We start from the raw sequence: 19,308 nt of genomic DNA, 5'->3' as shown, positions 1-19,308 counted from the left end.
TTAAACATAATATCATTGTTTATATTAAGGTTAATTATTTTTGGTTTATTTCTCTTTGGGTATCAATATATGCTATTTATATTTTATGGAATTAAAATGCACACAGTACTTACGATACTTTTAGCAAAACATGTTTTTTTTTAAATAAACAAGAACTCTTGACCTCCATCACTTTTTATTAATCAAATCACAAGTATGTATTTTTTTTGCTAATAAGTACCATCAACAATAAAATCTGGTTGATCAAATACAAAAGAAAATGTTAATATGGGGCAGAAATTGTTTATAAAAGACCTGGTGTGATGGTGACATTAAAGTTGTGAACCTTTTCTTAAACACTGACCTGTCAGCAACACAGAACAGAACATACGTCGTACTTCAATGAGAAAAAAAACAGTAGAAATTTCAGAAGAAATACTTCTACAGCAACTTCTAGAATAAAATACATATTTTTTAAAACTAAGTTAACATACTTTCAGAATAAAATTTTGATGGAATAATATATATAACATATTAGATAAGATATTCCTTTATTTGTCACAAGGTTGGGAAATGTATTTAAAGTTATTTTACCAGCAAGTTCACAATAGAAACAGAAAAAGAAAAGATTAATTAATTAATACAAATTATATTAAACATACCGTGCAAAAAACACACACACAAAAAACAGACAAACAGAAACAAATAGAAATAGTAGTAAAACTAACCTGAATTTCCTAGTTTTATTTAATCTAAGACTAAAAAGATGGATTAATAAATCAGCAAAAATATTAACCCGCTATTTTATTCCACTTCTGGGTAAAAATAAAATGTATGTTGTGTTTACAAAACTCGCAACAAAAGTTTTTAATTCTGAAAACAAGCTTTCAGGTATGAATCCCAGCGTGTAATGATTCCTCCGCAACACGAGGTGGTGCTGTTTCCCCGTTTCCACCTCTCCGTCTCTTTCGCACCGACTCAATTTTTTTATCTCCATTTTAGAGCCACTGGCGCATCTGTCGTCTCCGGGACGCACCGGGACGATGTACCGGGACCGGAGCAGCTCGTGAGGACCAGGTCCAGCGACACAGGCAAAGGTATTGATCGTCATCGATGATTGATTGGAGGCTCGCGCGCGGCGACGGAGGCGGTAATTGGCTGCGAATGAGATCCAGATGTTCTGATTGTTCTGATGGTTCTCCGGGTTTTAACCACGCTTTTGGTTTTGGACCCGCGAGTCAAACACCGCGATCCGAACGGAACCGCGAGAGCAGCACAAAGAGAATTAATATGCGGCTCCAGATATTCGTCTTAAATCACGATTGGCTGCTCGAGGGTCACGTGACGTGTAACAATAACTTGATCAATGAAGGCTCAGAGACAATAACAACGTTATTCACGTGTGATGATGGACGTCGTGTCGCTGATCGAACCTCGTTCTTGGACCATCACAGCGACTGTTTATACAGCGACACGCTTAGAGTTGCAGTGGTCAGTACCAGAGCTGGTTCTCGAGCGTGAGTGACAGCTGAGTCTTGACCTCCATCACTTTCATTCATCACAACACAAGCATGTCTTTTATTTTTAATCAACATCAGAAGACATTTTTATTCGTGCAGGCTTTTCCTTGATTCTCTGAGACTCTTGTGTTGTTCTCAGTGTTATCTTGACCTTATAAGTATTTATTTTATTGAGTATTGTTTTGATAGTTTAAGCGCTTTGTGACCCTGGTCTGGAAAAGTGCTCTATAAATATAAATTACTTACTTACTTACTTAATAAGTAGCGATACATCCTGGTTGATCAAATACAAAAGAAAACGTTCATAAAAGACTTGGTGTGATGTTGACATTAAAGTTGTGAAGCTTTTCTTAAACACTGACCTGTCACTCACACTTAAGAACACAAGTTACATTTTGATCAGTAAAATATGACAGGAATGTCGACAAAAGACTTCTTAAGTAACTCCTAGAATATAATATAAAACTTAGATAAAAAAGCCAATTTTCATGAAGACATTTTAGTATTTTGATTGAATGCAAAACAATATTTATATATATATATTACTTAAAATTATAATCTGCCAGTTTTAGTAGATATTAAAGTAGTTACTAGATAATGGCAATAAAAAATAATTCTGATAAGAAATCCCTTTATTTGTCCCACAGTGAAGAAATTTGAGTTAGAGATTAACCATAAAAACACATTAAATTAAACATACTGTGCAAAAAAATATCAATAATTTACTTAAATAATAACAAGTAAGTAAAGGTTATTTGTAAAGATGTTTCTAGACAAGGTTCACGAAGCACTTTAACAAACAAAGACAATACACAGTTAAAATAAATAACAACGAGACAAACACAAGAGTCTCAGAAAATCAAGGAAAAGCTCAAATAAAAGTGTCTTGAGATGTTTCTTGAAGGAGTCAGTAGATCATCAAACACAGATGTTTCTTGAAGGAGTCAGTAGATCATCAAACACAGATGTTTCTTGAAGGAGTCAGTAGATCATCAAACACAGATGTTTCTTGAAGGAGTCAGTAGATCATCAAACACAGATGTTTCTTGAAGGAGTCAGTAGATCATCAAACACAGATGTTTCTTGAAGGAGTCAGTAGATCATCAAACACAGATGTTTCTTGAAGGAGTCAGTAGATCATCAAACACAGATGTTTCTTGAAGGAGTCAGTAGATCATCAAACACAGAGATGTTTCTTGAAGGAGTCAGTAGATCATCAAAAACAGAGATGGTTCCAAAGCTTAGGAGCAACAGTCTGGAAGGATTTCTCTCCTCTGGTCCGGAAGTTCAGGGACCATCAGTAGATTCTGATCCACAGACCTCAGAGCCCGAGCTGGGGTGTAAGTCTGGATCAGATCACTGATGGAAGGTCTGACCATGAATAGATCTGAAAGTAAGAACCAGAATTTTAAAATGATCCTGAAAGAAACTGGCAGCCAGTGAAGAGTTTGAAGGAGAAATGTGAGTTCTTCTACTAGAGCGGCTCAGATTTCTGGCTGCAGAGTTTAGTATCAACTGCAGGCGAGACACATCCTTCTGGTTTAGACATGAAAACAAACTGTTACAATAGTGTAAACGAAACACATGGATTATAAGATCATGTTGTGACAACATTTTTCTAAGTTTAGAGATTTTTCTCAGTTGAAACAGTTTCTGGTCAGTTTTCTTCAGTGTTGAACAAAAGACATGTCTTTATCAAATACAACACCCAGGTTTCTCAGGCTCAGTTTGACAGACTGACTTAATTCACTCAAGTACTGACTCAACCCTGGAATCTTATCATCATCAGCAATAACCAGAGTTTTAGTTTCGTCCACATTTAGCTTCAAATAATAAATAATAAAATAATAACAAACACAGTACAGAAGTATAATCACTAATTAAAACCATTATATGCAATATTTTAGGTTTATCGTAAAAGTAAAAGAGAAAATAACCTTGAATGTGAAAAGAAATGTTTGGATTTAAAAAAAAGAGACTTTATTTGACAGCATCACTACTAAAATGACTTTTCTGGACTTTAAATGTAAGACATTAACAACGTTTAATTTGGCCTTTTTTCTGTTTATGTTCTCGTTGTTTCTCCCTCCCTTTGATTGGTGGTTGAAGATTAAATTATTGATTTAGTGTGAAAAAAGTGTGAAAGAAAATCAAATAAAAAGAACAAAGTATTTTTTAAAAATAAGAGAAAATACTGTTTTAATTCTGTACAAACATCCATCACACAAACTCTATATCACTGTATATATTAACAAAAGCAGCTCAACATATTTCTTTTAAACAGAATATGATTCATAGATAAACAACCTTGGAAACGTGAAATAAAGAACGTACATTTGTTGCCTTTTTACGATGAAATATTCCTATAATATTGTTTATTTTATTATTATTCTGAATCCTGTGCAGTTTAAGAAAAAGATAAAAGAATAAAATGTTAATTTCTTGATCATTTTAAATACATTTGTGTGTGTTTAAAAAAAAATATAATAGTCATTATATAAAATCAGTTTTCATGTTCTATAAATAAATCAAGGAAACATGAAGTGAATTCTCAACACGATAAAAACACAAAGTCACAAGAAAAATGTATTGATACACAAAACAAAGTTGTGATGACAGACGAGTCTCTTTTTAAAACCCTCGTTCATAAGTGTTGACATGAGAGCACCACCTGCACTGGTGACTCCGCTGCCCTTTGACCTCTGAATGATTCCCCGTCTCCACAGTTTTCCTCCGATGGATCGCCAGAGCCCGAGGGAGAAGCAGCCGGAGACTAATAGGACTGTAGTGGGCGTCGCCCCCGCCGCATCCAGCGCCGTCGCCATGGCGACAGCCAGCTCCGGCAGCGCCGCCACGTGCACCCAGACCTCGTCCGCGGCGCTGAGTCTGCTGCCGCCAGACAGGCAGGCGGTCCAGGTGAGTGACCCCGGCCCGGTGACCTCTGCGGAGGTCGTCGTGGAGAATCTTTTTTTTTTTTTTTTTTTGCTCGGTTGGCGAGAGAAAGATAATGTAGCCGAGGTGCCGAGTGTGGAGGTTCGATTGATGGTGTGGAGGAGGGGAGAGAGGGGGAGAGAGGGGGAGGAGCGAGGGAGTCATTAACTCAGTGAAGCTGCATCGATGGTGTCGACAAGAGGCTCATGAGAACAAAACCCTTTTTTGTCCACATTTCTAAACACATTCAACCTTTTTTTAATGACAGAACTCATTAAACTCAACGTCTGTGATGGATCCGTGTCTTTGTCCTACATGTTGACGTTTTAATTATCGTTATTATTCATTTATGGAGACAAGAGTTATTACTTTTAATAATATTATTATTATTTATTTATTATTAAATATTACTGGAGATGAGACAATAATAACATTTATTAAAAATAATAATCCTCGTGTGATGAATTACAAGGTGACCCAGGTTTGGAAGATAAATAAAATTACAACGGCTGAGGTGACAAAACATCATTTAATAATAACCCTGGTCTCAGAAAAGCGCTCTATAAATATAAATTGTTTACTTACTTAAATACAAAAAACCGCACATTGTAGTACAATGAACGTCCAGCAGATGGAGGCAGTGTAGCAAGAGTCCTTTTTTTTCTCAGTCCAGCAACAATAATTAACAATAGTCCAGAGCTGTGTCTCAAATCGCATACTTGCGTACTTTAACTTACTTACACAAAAAACGCCCACAAAACTGTGTATGGATCGATGGACACAAAGTCTCCATATATATATATATATATATATATATATATATATTTACAGGTGTATTTTCTGCAGCAGTACGAGGATGACACATCTTTGGTGCTGATTCCGGCGTAAATATCTTGTGAATATTTTGTTTCTCATATTTATTGATCCAAACAAAACGTGCTGACAATTTAAATTATTATTATTAACTATTATACAATAATTAGTTATGATTTAAATTAATATTACTAAATAATATACGGATGAGATGATAATTATTTATATTTTAATAATAGTTAATATTCAAGACCAGATAAATATTATTTGAATTGAAATTATTATTATTATACAATTTTATGCGAGATGAGACAATAATAAATCAATATAAATGATTGCCATTACTATTACATATGATTCAAGATGAGACAAAAATAAATTTGATTTATTTGATAAAATGTTGTTTTAGACGAAAATAAATTATGATTTAAATTAGTATTATTAAATAAAAAACAATACGAGATGACATCTTTTTTTATTTCTTTTCAAATTCACAATATTAAGATACATTTTTTTTAAATAGTACATATCATAATAAACATTATAATTCCTTGCAACCTCAGTTTTAAACTTCAAATCTTGGAGCTAGTTTGGTCGTTTCAATTTGACACGAACAAAATAAAGTTACAGAACCTGATTCATTATCAACGTTAAAGTGTATTTTTATTGTCTCCAGTGGTGTTTATTGTCTCCAGTGGTGTTTATTGTCTCCAGTCGTGTTTATTGTCTCCAGTGGTGTTTATTGTCTCCAGTGGTGTTTATTGTCTCCAGTGGTGTTTATTGTCTCCAGTGGTGTTTATTGTCTCCAGTGGTGATTATTGTCTCTAGTCGTGTTTATTGTCTCCAGTGGTGTTTATTGTCTCCAGTGGTGTTTATTGTCTCCAGTGGTGTTTATTGTCTCCAGTCGTGTTTATTGTCTCCAGTCGTGTTTATTGTCTCCAATGGTGTTTATTGTCTCCAGTCGTGTTTATTGTCTCCAGTGGTGTTTATTGTCTCCAGTGGTGTTTATTGTGTCCAGTGGTGTTTATTGTCTCCAGTGGTGTTTATTGTCTCCAGTCGTGTTTATTGTCTCCAGTCGTGTTTAGTGTCTCCAGTGGTGTTTATTGTCTCCAGTCGTGTTTATTGTCTCCAGTCGTGTTTAGTGTCTCCAGTGGTGTTTATTGTCTCCAGTGGTGATTATTGTCTCCAGTGGTGTTTATTGTCTCCAGTCGTGTTTATTGTCTCCAGTGGTGTTTATTGTCTCCAGTGGTGTTTATTGTCTCCAGTGGTGTTTATTGTCTCCAGTGGTGTTTATTGTCTCCAGTGGTGATTATTGTCTCTAGTCGTGTTTATTGTCTCCAGTGGTGTTTATTGTCTCCAGTGGTGTTTATTGTCTCCAGTCGTGTTTATTGTCTCCAGTGGTGTTTATTGTCTCCAGTGGTGATTATTGTCTCCAGTGGTGTTTATTGTCTCCAGTCGTGTTTATTGTCTCCAGTGGTGTTTATTGTCTCCAGTGGTGTTTATTGTCTCCAGTGGTGTTTATTGTCTCCAGTGGTGTTTATTGTCTCCAGTGGTGATTATTGTCTCTAGTCGTGTTTATTGTCTCCAGTGGTGTTTATTGTCTCCAGTGGTGTTTATTGTCTCCAGTGGTGTTTATTGTCTCCAGTCGTGTTTATTGTCTCCAGTCGTGTTTATTGTCTCCAATGGTGTTTATTGTCTCCAGTCGTGTTTATTGTCTCCAGTGGTGTTTATTGTCTCCAGTGGTGTTTATTGTGTCCAGTGGTGTTTATTGTCTCCAGTGGTGTTTATTGTCTCCAGTCGTGTTTATTGTCTCCAGTCGTGTTTAGTGTCTCCAGTGGTGTTTATTGTCTCCAGTCGTGTTTATTGTCTCCAGTCGTGTTTAGTGTCTCCAGTGGTGTTTATTGTCTCCAGTGGTGTTTAGTGTCTCCAGTGGTGTTTATTGTCTCCAGTGGTGTTTATTGTCTCCAGTGGTGTTTATTGTCTCCAGTGGTGTTTAGTGTCTCCAGTGGTGTTTATTGTCTCCAGTCGTGTTTAGTGTCTCCAGTGGTGTTTATTGTCTCCAGTGGTGTTTATTGTCTCCAGTGGTGTTTATTGTCTCCAGTCGTGTTTAGTGTTTCCAGTGGTGTTTATTGTCTCCAGTGGTGTTTATTGTCTCCAGTGGTGTTTAGTGTCTACAGTCGTGTTTATTGTCTCCAGTCGTGTTTATTGTCTCCAGTGGTGTTTATTGTCTCCAGTGGTGTTTATTGTCTCCAGTGGTGTTTATTGTCTCCAGTCGTGTTTAGTGTCTCCAGTGGTGTTTATTGTCTCCAGTGGTGTTTATTGTCTCCAGTCGTGTTTATTGTCTCCAGTGGTGTTTATTGTCTCCAGTGGTGTTTATTGTCTCCAGTCGTGTTTAGTGTCTCCAGTGGTGTTTATTGTCTCCAGTGGTGTTTATTGTCTCCAGTGGTGTTTATTGTCTCCAGTCGTGTTTAGTGTCTCCAGTGTGGTTTATTGTCTCCAGTGGTGTTTATTGTCTCCAGTGGTGTTTATTGTCTCCAGTGGTGTTTATTGTCTCCAGTGGTGTTTATTGTCTCCAGTGGTGTTTATTGTCTCCAGTCGTGTTTATTGTCTCCAGTGGTGTTTATTGTCTCCAGTGGTGTTTATTGTCTCCAGTCGTGTTTAGTGTCTCCAGTGGTGTTTATTGTCTCCAGTGGTGTTTATTGTCTCCAGTGGTGTTTATTGTCTCAAGTCGTGTTTAGTGTCTCCAGTGTGGTTTATTGTCTCCAGTCGTGTTTAGTGTCTCCAGTGTGGTTTATTGTCTCCAGTCGTGTTTAGTGTCTCCAGTGTGGTTTATTGTCTCCAGTGGTGTTTATTGTCTCCAGTGGTGTTTATTGTCTCCAGTGGTGTTTATTGTCTCCAGTGGTGTTTATTGTCTCCAGTGGTGTTTATTGTCTCCAGTGGTGTTTATTGTCTCCAGTCGTGTTTAGTGTCTCCAGTGTGGTTTATTGTCTCCAGTGGTGTTTATTGTCTCCAGTGGTGTTTATTGTCTCCAGTCGTGTTTATTGTCTCCAGTGGTGTTTATTGTCTCCAGTGGTGTTTATTGTCTCCAGTCGTGTTTATTGTCTCCAGTGGTGTTTATTGTCTCCAGTCGTGTTTATTGTCTCCAGTGGTGTTTATTGTCTCCAGTCGTGTTTATTGTCTCCAGTGGTGTTTATCGTCTCCAGTCGTGTTTATTGTCTCCAGTGGTGTTTATTGTCTCCAGTCATGTTTATTGTCTCCAGTCGTGTTTATTGTCTCCAGTCGTGTTTATTGTCTCCAGTCGTGTTTATTGTCTCCAGTCGTGTTTATTGTCTCCAGTGGTGTTTATTGTCTCCAGCGGTGTTTATTGTCTCCAGCGGTGTTTATCGTCTCCAGAGGTGTTTATTGTCTCCAGTCGTGTTTATTGTCTCCAGTCGTGTTTATTGTCTCCAGTCGTGTTTATTGTCTCCAGTCGTGTTTATTGTCTCCAGTCGTGTTTATTGTCTCCAGTGGTGTTTATTGTCTCCAGTGGTGTTTATTGTCTCCAGCGGTGTCTATTGTCTCCAGCGGTGTTTATCGTCTCCAGAGGTGTTTATCGTCTCCAGTCGTGTTTATTGTCTCCAGTCGTGTTTATTGTCTCCAGTGGTGTTTATTGTCTCCAGTGGTGTTTATTGTCTCCAGTGGTGTTTATTGTCTCCAGTGGTGTTTATTGTCTCCAGTCGTGTTTATTGTCTCCAGTGGTGTTTATTGTCTCCAGTGGTGTTTATTGTCTCCAGTCGTGTTTATTGTCTCCAGTGGTGTTTATTGTCTCCAGTCGTGTTTAATGTCTCCAGTCGTGTTTATTGTCTCCAGTGGTGTTTATTGTCTCCAGTCGTGTTTATTGTCTCCAGTCGTGTTTATTGTCTCCAGTGGTGTTTATTGTCTCCAGTGGTGTTTATTGTCTCCAGTCGTGTTTATTGTCTCCAGTGGTGTTTATTGTCTCCAGTCGTGTTTAGTGTCTCCAGTGGTGTTTATTGTCTCCAGTCGTGTTTATTGTCTCCAGTCGTGTTTATTGTCTCCAGTCGTGTTAATTGTCTCCAGTCGTGTTTATTGTCTCCAGTCGTGTTTATTGTCTCCAGTCGTGTTTATTGTCTCCAGTCGTGTTTAGTGTCTCCAGTCGTGTTTAGTGTCTCCAGTGGTGTTTATTGTCTCCAGTGGTGTTTATTGTCTCCAGTGGTGTTTATTGTCTCCAGTCGTGTTTATTGTCTCCAGTCGTGTTTATTGTCTCCAGTGGTGTTTATTGTCTCCAGTCGTGTTTAGTGTCTCCAGTGGTGTTTATTGTCTCCAGTCGTGTTTATTGTCTCCAGTCGTGTTTATTGTCTCCAGTGGTGTTTATTGTCTCCAGTTGTGTTTAGTGTCTCCAGTCGTGTTTAGTGTCTCCAGTCGTGTTTATTGTCTCCAGTGGTGTTTATTGTCTCCAGTGGTGTTTATTGTCTCCAGTCGTGTTAATTGTCTCCAGTGGTGTTTAGTGTCTCCAGTCATGTTTATTGTCTCCAGTCGTGTTTATTGTCTCCAGTCGTGTTTATTGTCTCCAGTCGTGTTAATTGTCTCCAGTGGTGTTTATTGTCTCCAGTGGTGTTTATTGTCTCCAGTCGTGTTTATTGTCTCCAGTCGTGTTTAGTGTCTCCAGTCCTGTTTATTGTCTCCAGTTGTGTTTATTGTCTCCAGTGGTGTTTATTGTCTCCAGTGGTGTTTAGTGTCTCCAGTGGTGTTTATTGTCTCCAGTCGTGTTTATTGTCTCCAGTGGTGTTTAGTGTCTCCAGTGGTGTTTATTGTCTCCAGTGGTGTTTATTGTCTCCAGTCGTGTTTATTGTCTCCAGTGGTGTTTATTGTCTCCAGTGGTGTTTATTGTCTCCAGTGGTGTTTATTGTCTCCAGTCGTGTTTATTGTCTCCAGTCGTGTTTAGTGTCTCCAGTGGTGTTTATTGTCTCCAGTCGTGTTTAGTGTCTCCAGTGGTGTTTATTGTCTCCAGTCGTGTTTATTGTCTCCAGTGGTGTTTATTGTCTCCAGTGGTGTTTATTGTCTCCAGTGGTGTTTATTGTCTCCAGTGGTGTTTATTGTCTCCAGTGGTGTTTATTGTCTCCAGTCGTGTTTATTGTCTCCAGTGGTGTTTATTGTCTCCAGTCGTGTCTCAATGACTGAATCCAGCAGAAATAATCTGTGAATATTTGACCATAAATCTTCTTCATGTCATGAAGCATCAGCAGTGATGCAGGCGAGGGGGCGGAGTCACAGGTTCATGACTGACAGGCCTCTTAGTTACTACAGTGGAATAAAAAACGTTGTCGTCATTAAAAGAATGGTTGTGTAAACGTCCCAGGAGTCATAAGACCCTCTGCGCAGGTGATCCAGCACGCCGTCCACAGACCGCCCAGCATGACGGCGCAGTACCTGCACCAGATGTACGCGGCGCAGCAGCACCACATCATGCTGCAGACGGCGGCGCTGCAGCAGCAGCACCAGCCGCACCTGCAGAGCCTGGCCAGCATCCAGCAGGTGAGAGCGTGACGGGATGACGGTGAAGATGAAGTGGTGACTCCTTCTCCTTCCTCCAGGCCTCGGTGTGTCAGAGACAGACGTCCTCCTCCTCGTCCTCGTCCTCCGGGGTCGCCCAGAACTCCGTGAGTGACGGCGCCGCCGCCGCCTTCCTGCCGCTCCGGGTTTTCAACCTTCCTTCTCTTCCCAGATCGCTCCGGTCGCCGCTCAACTCATCAGTCGAACGCAGGCGTCCAACTCGGGCGCCGCCACCACCAGTATTTCCCAGCAGGCCATGCTGCTGGGGAACCGACCGGCCAACTGTAACCAAGCACAGATGTACCTGCGCACTCAGATGGTCGGTGGTTCAAATCCGACACCGTGACCAGAGAATAACGTTTCCTCTTCCTGTCCGTCAGCTTATCTTGACCCCGGCGGCGACGGTCGCCACCGTCCCCTCAGACCTCCCCGCCGTCACCGCCAGCTCCTCGTCGACGTCCTCGTCTCAGGTACCTTTGTTTTTTGTTGATGAAGATATATGTCATTAGAACATTAGTTTAACGTTCTTTAATTAAGTTAATTAAGTCAATAATTTATTGAAAGTATACTTTTTTTTTTTTTTATTAATTGAATTTCAAAATTTTTATATTTTTTAATATTTTAAATTCTTTTTTTTTTAATAATTAAATTATATTTCGAATTATTTAATTGAATTTTTTTTAATATTTAAAGTTTTAATTTTATTTTTTTAATAATTAAATTTCAAAATTCAAATATCGTTGAATATTTTAAATTCTGATTTTCATTATTTTTTCTTGCACAATTTAATTCCTTTTTTAAATAATGGAATTTAATTAATTAATTAATCTTGAAAGGTTTATCGAATATATTCAAAATTAATTATTTATATTTAAAAAAATATATATATATATATGTATATTTTTGTAGTCTTTTAAATTTAGTACCTCAGCAATCCTTGTCTTTTTATATTGAATTTAAATTAAATAATATAGAATTTATAAAATAATAATAATTAATTACTCGATTTAGAATATGTAAAAAAAAATAAAAATAAGAAATTTAGAAACTATTCACATGTTTTATTATTTATTATTTATTAAAAATAAAAAAAAGTTTTCAATATAGAAACGATTACATTAAATTATAATGTATTTATTTTTAATAAAAAAAAATAAACATTTTAATATAAAAATCTACAGTTTTTAATTTTTTCATAAAATATGTAAGGGTTCAATATAGAAATGAATAAATAAAATGATAAAAAATGATTAAAAAAAATTCAATAATAAATAATAATCAACAATTAATTCAATATTCTGCGACACTGATTAACTTCGTCTTCATCATATTTCTAGGTTCAGAATTTGGCTCTTCGGGCACATTTGCCAGGAGCTCTGGCCACGGCCCACGGCGTCATCCTCAAACCCTCGACCCCGTCAAGCGCCTCCGTCGCCAAAACCTCCGCCGGCGCCCTGAGGCCCAACCAACACGCCGACGCCCCGTCGGAGAAGAACCAGAGGGAGGTCACCAGGGGGTCGTCGGGAAGTCAGGTCATCAGTCCAGGTGAGATATTCAGACATTGTGAAAAATGTAAGGAGTACAGATGAGTTCACTGATAGGGAGTGAGACGCAGAGATAGTTGTATTGAAGTGAGTTGTACGGTCGTCCAGAGGGGCCAATTAAATAATCAAACTCTGAAAGATAATTTCAAAATTAGGTATTTGTTTATTTTGTTTCAGGATTTGTACATTTATTTTACACTTCTGAGCCACCGTAGAGTTGTGTTTATAGAGTTAGAAAGTTCAGTTAAAAGAACATTTTAAATGTAGCCATAAGACCTTCCAATGACTTGTCTTCTCCGCAGCCTACTCTCCGATGCCGACTCACGCTCTGGTCAAGCAGCAGCTGTCAGGTCCATTCGCCCAGCGTGTGGCCCATCATCAGCTGATCCTCCAGCAGGGGGCGTCCTCCCAGCAGAGACAACTCCATCCCATCGCCCTCAGAGTCACCCCCCAGGACCCTCAGGCTCTCCCCCTCTCGCTCAAACGACTGAGCGCTCAGTCAGACACAAAACCTCCCTCCTCTACCTCGGCTCACTCCGACTCTTCCCACCCTCAGCCGCCCCCTCTAGTGGCTGCGCCGCAGCGCCGCACCTTGTTCTCACAGGCTCAAAGCCACCCCCCGCCGCCTCCGCCGCCCCTGGTCCAACCCAAGATGCCCCAAAACCCTCCATCCTCTCTGCACCGACCGTTCCTGCAGTCGGTGTCCATGCAGTCTGGTCAGCTGCTTCTGACGGAGCAGGAGCTGCCGGTCGCAGAGGCTCTGATCCAGATGCCGTACCAGAACCTCCCGCCTCCTCAGACCGTCGCCGTGGACCTCAAGGTGGTGAAGAAAAGCAAGCCGTCGTCGGTGAGTCGCATAAGGGGTTTCAGACCTCCTGAAGTAGAGATGCGGTTAATAAGGTTTCATGAAACAGCTGATGAGGATCAGTGTCACAATGTCTCACTAGGTGGCGCTAAGTGTCCTTTCATGGCCTTAGAAAACATGATACCATTTCATGAAACCTCTTCAATCCATAACTACCCTGAACCATCGTTAAATAGTTTTTCTTCCAGCCAGAGCAAACCGTAAATGGGACAAACTCGTCGGATAAAAAGGAAGAATGTACTTCGCAGAAGAGGGCGACGCCCACTGAAGTGACTCCTAAGCAGAACGGAGCAGGTCTAATAACTTTGACTCTCAAAATGTGTATTTTAATATAACACGACTTCAATCTCTCTCTGCAGTTAGGGAAGCCCCGCCCACCTCCTCCAGTCCCTCAGTCACCCACTCACCTCCAGCTGAGGCCCCCATCCAGCCCCACCCAAGCAGCAACCGCAGTAACCCTCCACCGCCCACTCTCCCTCCCGCCGTCCTTCCTGCTCCCGTCAGGGGCCCCAGTCAGCCTGCGTCGGCCCCCGCCAGTCTCCCCGCCAGCCCCGGCAGAGTTCAGGGGGCGCAGATACTGACGCACCTGATCGAGGGCTTCGTCATCCGCGAGGGGCTGGAGCCATTCCCGGTACATACCATACTTTTTCTAAATATCCTTAAACCTAACAACTTTTATAAGTTGACTGACCATGAAACAATTGTATGTGGTACACAGCACTTCTGTTTCAAAGTGTTTTAGTCCAGCTTTGGTTAGCTTGGAAATCACACTGCGAGCCCCCTGCTATTTCTCTGCTAGGCTACGTGGTATTTCTCTGCTAGGCTTAGGTGTTTCTCTGCTAGGTTACATTTTATTTCTCGGTCATGCTATGGGGTATTTCTCAGCTAGGCTATTCGGTATTTCTTTGCTAGGCTATATGGTATTACTCAGCTAGGCTATCTGGTATTTCTCCGCTCGGCTATGTTGTATGTCTCTGCTAGGCTATGCGGTATGTCTCTGCTAGGCTATGTTGTATTTCGCTGCGAGGCTATGTTGTATTTCTCTGCTTGGCTATCCGGTATGTCTCTGCTAGGCTATGTTGTATTTCGCTGCTAGGCTATGTTGTATTTCTCTGCTAGGCTATGCGGTATGTCTCTGCTAGGCTATGCTGTATTTCTCTGCTACGCTATGTGGCATTTTTTTGCTAGGCTATGCGATATTTCTCTGCTAGGCTATGCGGTATGTCTCTGCTAGGCTATGCTGTATTTCTCTGCTAGGCTATGTGGCATTTTTTTTGCTAGGCTATGCGATATTTCTCTGCTAGGCTATGCGGTATGTCTCTGCTAGGCTATGCGGTATTTCTCTGCTAGGCTTTGCGGTATTTCTCTGCTAGGCTTTGCTGTATTTATCTGCTAGGCTATGTGGTATTTCTCTGCTAGGCTATGCGATATTTCTCTGCTAGGCTATGTGGTATTTCTCTGCTACGTTACGCTGTATTTCTCTGCTAGGATATGCAGAATTTCTCTGCTAGGCTATGCGGTTCTTCATTGCTATGCTGTATTTCTCTGGTAGGATATGCGGTATTTCTCTTCTAGGCTATGAGGTATTTCTCTGCTAGGCTATGCGGTATTTCTGTGCTAGTCTATGTTGTATTTCTCTGCTAGGCTATGCGGTGTTTCTCTGCTAGGCTATGTGGTATTTCTCTGCTTGGCTATGCAGTATGTCTCTGCTAGGCTATGCTGTATTTCTCTGTTAGGCTATGCGGTATTCCTCTGCTAGGCTGTGCGGTATTTCTCTGCTAGGCTATGCTGTATTTCTCTGCTAGGCTATGTGGCATTTCTCTGCTAGGCTATGCGATATTTCTCTGCTAGGCTATGCTGTATTTCTATGCTAGGCTATGTGATATTTCTCTGCTACGTTACGCTGTATTTCTCTGTTAGGCTATGCAGTATTTCATTGCTATGCGGTATTTCTCTGGTAGGCTATGCGGTATTTATCTTCTAGGCTATGCGGTATTCTCTGCTAGGCTATGCGGTATTTCTCTGGTAGGCTATGCGTTATTTATCTTCTAGGCTATGCGGTATTCTCTGCTAGGCTACGCGGTATTTCTCTGGTAGGCTAAGCTGTATTAATCAGCAAGGCTATGCAGTGTTTCTCTGCTTGGCTATGCGGTATGTCTCTGCTAGGTTATGCGGTATTTCTCTGCTAGGCTATGCGGTATTTCTCTGCTAGGCTATGCTGTATTTCTCTGCTAGACTATGTGGCATTTCTCTGCTAGGCTATGCGATATTTCTCTGCTAGGCTATGCGGTATTTCTTTGCTAGGCTATGCTGTATTTATCTGCTAGGCTATGTGGTATTTCTCTGCTACGTTACGCTGTATTTGTCTGTTAGGCTATGCAGAATTTCTCTGCAAGGCTATGCAGTATTTCTCTGCTCGGCTATGCGGTATTTCTCTGCTAGGCTATGCGGTATTTCTCTGCTAGGCTATGCTGTATTTCTCTGCTAGACTATGTGGCATTTCTCTGCTAGGCTATGCGATATTTCTCTGCTAGGCTATGCGGTATTTCTTTGCTAGGCTATGCTGTATTTATCTGCTAGGCTATGTGGTATTTCTCTGCTAGGTTATGCGATATTTCTCTGCTAGGCTATGTGGTATTTCTCTGCTACGTTACGCTGTATTTCTCTGTTAGGCTATGCAGAATTTCTCTGCTAGGCTATGCAGAATTTCTCTGCTAGGCTATGCAGTATTTCATTGCTATGCGGTATTTCTCTGGTAGGCTATGCGGTATTTATCTTCTAGGCTATGAGGTATTCTCTGCTAGGCTACGCGGTATTTATCATCTAGGCTATGCGGTATTTATCATCTAGGCTATGCGGTATTCTCTGCTAGGCTACGCGGTATTTCTCTGCTAGGCTAAGCTGTATTAATCAGCAAGGCTATGCAGTATGTCTCTGCTAGGCTATGCAGTATTTCTCTGCTCGGCTATGCGGTATTTCTCTGCTAGGCTATGCGGTATTTCTCTGCTAGGCTATGCTGTATTTCTCTGCTAGGCTATGTGATATTTCTCTGCTACGTTACGCTGTATTTATCTTCTAGGCTATGCGGTATTCTCTGCTAGGCTATGCGGTATTTCTTTGGTAGGCTATGCGGTATTCTCTGCTAGGCTACGCAGTATTTCTCTGCTAGGCTAAGCTGTATTAATCAGCAAGGCTGTGCAGTGTTTCTCTGCTTGGCTATGCGGTATGTCTCTGCTAGGCTATGCGGTATTTCTCTGCTAGGCTATGCTGTATTTCTCTGCTAGGCTATGTGATATTTCTCTGCTACGTTACGCTGTATTTATCTTCTAGGCTATGCGGTATTCTCTGCTAGGCTATGCGGTATTTCTTTTGTAGGCTATGCGGTATTCTCTGCTAGGCTACGCGGTATTTCTCTGCTAGGCTAAGCTGTATTAATCAGCAAGGCTATGCAGTGTTTCTCTGCTTGGCTATGCGGTATGTCTCTGCTAGGCTATGCGGTATTTCTCTGCTCGGCTATGCGGTATTTCTCTGCTAGGCTATGCGGTATTTCTCTGCTAGGCTATGCGGTATTTCTCTGCTAGGCTATGCTGTATTTCTCTGCTAGGCTATGTGATATTTCTCTGCTACGTTACGCTGTATTTATCTTCTAGGCTATGCGGTATTCTCTGCTAGGCTATGCGGTATTTCTTTGGTAGGCTATGCGGTATTCTCTGCTAGGCTACGCGGTATTTCTCTGCTAGGCTAAGCTGTATTAACCAGCAAGGCTATGCAGTGTTTCTCTGCTTGGCTATGCGGTATGTCTCTGCTAGGCTATGCGGTATTTCTCTGCTCGGCTATGCGGTATTTCTCTGCTAGGCTATGCGGTATTTCTCTGCTAGGCTATGCTGTATTTCTCTGCTAGACTATGTGGCATTTCTCTGCTAGGCTATGCGATATTTCTCTGCTAGGCTATGCGGTATTTCTCTGCTCGGCTATGCGGTATTTCTCTGCTAGGCTATGCAGTATTTCTCTGCTAGGCTATGTTGTATTTCTCTGCTAGGCTATGTTGTATTTCTCTGCAAGGCTATGTTGTATTTCTCTGCTAGGCTTCACAGTATTTCCCTGCTAGCCTACGTGGTATTTCTCCGTCAGGCTAAACTGTCTTAATCTTAATCTTAATCTGATTCTTACATTCTTCTTGTTTGACCCAGGTGGTCCAAACATCAGTGCTGGCCGACCAGCAGGCATCGCTCCCGGAGGAGGACCAGGAGAACCACACCAATGGCGACGCCGCGGCCGAGGACAGTCCCGTGGATGCTGACCAGTCGGACTCCAGCGACTCGGAGATGGAAGACGACGCCCCTGCGGCAGATGGTGAGGTCCGACTGATCAACATCTACCTGTGACTAACAACTGTGACGTTGCAGCGGTGGAGGAAGAGAGTCCTGAGGAGCTGCTGCAGTGTGAGTTCTGCGGGGGCAAAGGTTACGCCGACACCTTTCTGAAGTCCAAACGCTTCTGCTCGGTGTCCTGCGGCAAGAGGTACGAAGAGTGTTTAAGGAATTCGTACAAGTCTTAACTTGGGTCTTCATTGCAGGTACAGCGTGAGCTACACCAAACGGTTCTCCCTCATCAGGGCTGGTCGCTGGGGCAACAAGCCAATGGGCAGGAGAGGGCGACCTCCCAGCCGGGTCAACGGAGCGTCCAGAGAACATTTCCTGAAGCAGGTCAGTGGACGTCACCTGTGTGAGGAGCTGGTTCACCTCAATCGGATCTGTTTGTGAACTTTCTATCTCCTCTTCAGCTGAAAGATAACCGTCAGGTTCGTGGTTTTTCTAAACCCGACGAGATGCCGAAGGACTCGACAGGTGACGGGGATGACGAGGAGGAGGCGGAGTCTCCCGCTCCCATGGCGACCAGACTCAGGACGCAGGCGGAGAGAGCGAAGAGGAGAGAAGAAGAGCAGGAGCAGAGGACAGAAACCATCACTTTGTCTGACGGAGAGGAAGAAGAGGAGGGTGAAGAGGAGGAGGGGGAGGATGACGAAGAGGAGGAACAGGAGGAGCAGGACGAGGTAGAGGAGGAAGAGGAGGAGGAGGAGGAGGACGCAGGCTCTCCTTCGAAGTGGAACGTGGAACAAGTCTTTTCTTTCATCAACTCCCTGCCAGGTAACCATTTGAACCAGTTTGTGAAACCTCGTTGACTGTTTCGTGAAACCTCATCGACTGTTTCGTGAACCAGGATGTTTCGTGAAAACCTCATCAGCTGTATCGTGAAACATTATCAACTGTTTCGTGAAACCTCGTCGACTGTTTCGTGAAACCTCATCAGCTGTTTCGTGAAACCTCACCAGCTGTTTCGTGAAACCTCATCGGCTGTTTCGTGAAACCTCATCAGCTGTTTCGTGAAACCTCATCGACTGTTTTGTGAAACCTCAACAGCTGTTTCCTGAAACCTCGTCGACTGTTTCGTGAAACCTCATCCACTGTTTCATGAAACCTCATCAGCTGTATCGTGAAACATTATCAACTGTTTCGTGAAACCTCATCAGCTGTTTCGTGAAACCTCATCGGCTGTTTCGTGAAACCTCATCAGCTGTTTCGTGAAACCTCAGCGACTGTTTCGTGAAACCTCAGCGACTGTTTCGTGAAACCGCATCAGCTGTTTCGTGAAACCTCATCGACTGTTTCGTGAAACCTTAGAAGTCGCTTTATAAACATCGCATCTTGACAACTTGTTGTTCTTCCAGGAGGCCAGGAGGTGGCGCAGGAGTTCCGCTCGCAGGAGATCGACGGTCAAGCTCTGCTGCTGCTCACCGAGGACCACCTGGTCAGCAGCATGAACCTCAAGCTCGGCCCCGCCCTCAAACTCTGCGCCCACATCAACGCCCTGAAGGACAAAAACTGAACTTCACCTCAGAACTCTGGCCGTGACCTCTGGTCTTGACCTCCCGGTGATCTACTGTCGTGACCTCTGGTCATGACCTCCCGTCGTGGAGACTCGGTTGTTACGATGGTTTTCATTTCAACGACACATGCTCGTCCGTTGATGGTGGTTTTGATACAACGGTTTCTAACCTGCAGCATAAGTATTTATTATCCTGGTGTTATTTATTAATAAAAACATG

The 19,308-nt window shown here is 41.9% G+C and overlaps 1 protein-coding gene across 2 annotated transcripts; it reads left to right on the top strand.

The window, feature by feature from the left end:
• The first annotated feature begins 990 nt into the window (after nucleotides 1-990).
• Nucleotides 991-19,303, top strand: phc3a (polyhomeotic homolog 3a). Of its 2 annotated transcripts, none has more exons than XM_087811843.1 (15): nucleotides 991-1,076; nucleotides 4,226-4,415; nucleotides 10,623-10,775; nucleotides 10,835-10,900; nucleotides 10,966-11,112; nucleotides 11,174-11,263; nucleotides 12,131-12,338; nucleotides 12,640-13,184; nucleotides 13,391-13,496; nucleotides 13,562-13,833; nucleotides 17,393-17,555; nucleotides 17,609-17,723; nucleotides 17,779-17,908; nucleotides 17,986-18,349; nucleotides 18,931-19,303. In XM_087811843.1, the coding sequence occupies exons 2-15, from the start codon at nucleotides 4,236-4,238 to the stop codon at nucleotides 19,086-19,088; spliced, it is 2,697 nt and encodes an 898-aa protein (XP_087667969.1). In that variant the 5' UTR covers nucleotides 991-1,076; nucleotides 4,226-4,235; the 3' UTR covers nucleotides 19,089-19,303. The 2 variants fall into 2 exon arrangements, with proteins under 2 accessions (XP_087667969.1, XP_087667970.1); XM_087811844.1 differs by having other exon boundaries at nucleotides 17,393-17,560; nucleotides 17,617-17,723.
• Nucleotides 19,304-19,308: the final 5 nt, after the last annotated feature.

This window comes from Callionymus lyra, chromosome 16 (assembly GCF_982586985.1).
Source record: "Callionymus lyra chromosome 16, fCalLyr1.hap1.1, whole genome shotgun sequence".
NCBI classification, from domain to species: Eukaryota; Metazoa; Chordata; class Actinopteri; order Syngnathiformes; family Callionymidae; genus Callionymus; species Callionymus lyra.
The sequence above is the reverse complement of the archived record's forward strand: the minus strand, read 5'-3'. Positions and strand labels throughout refer to the sequence as shown.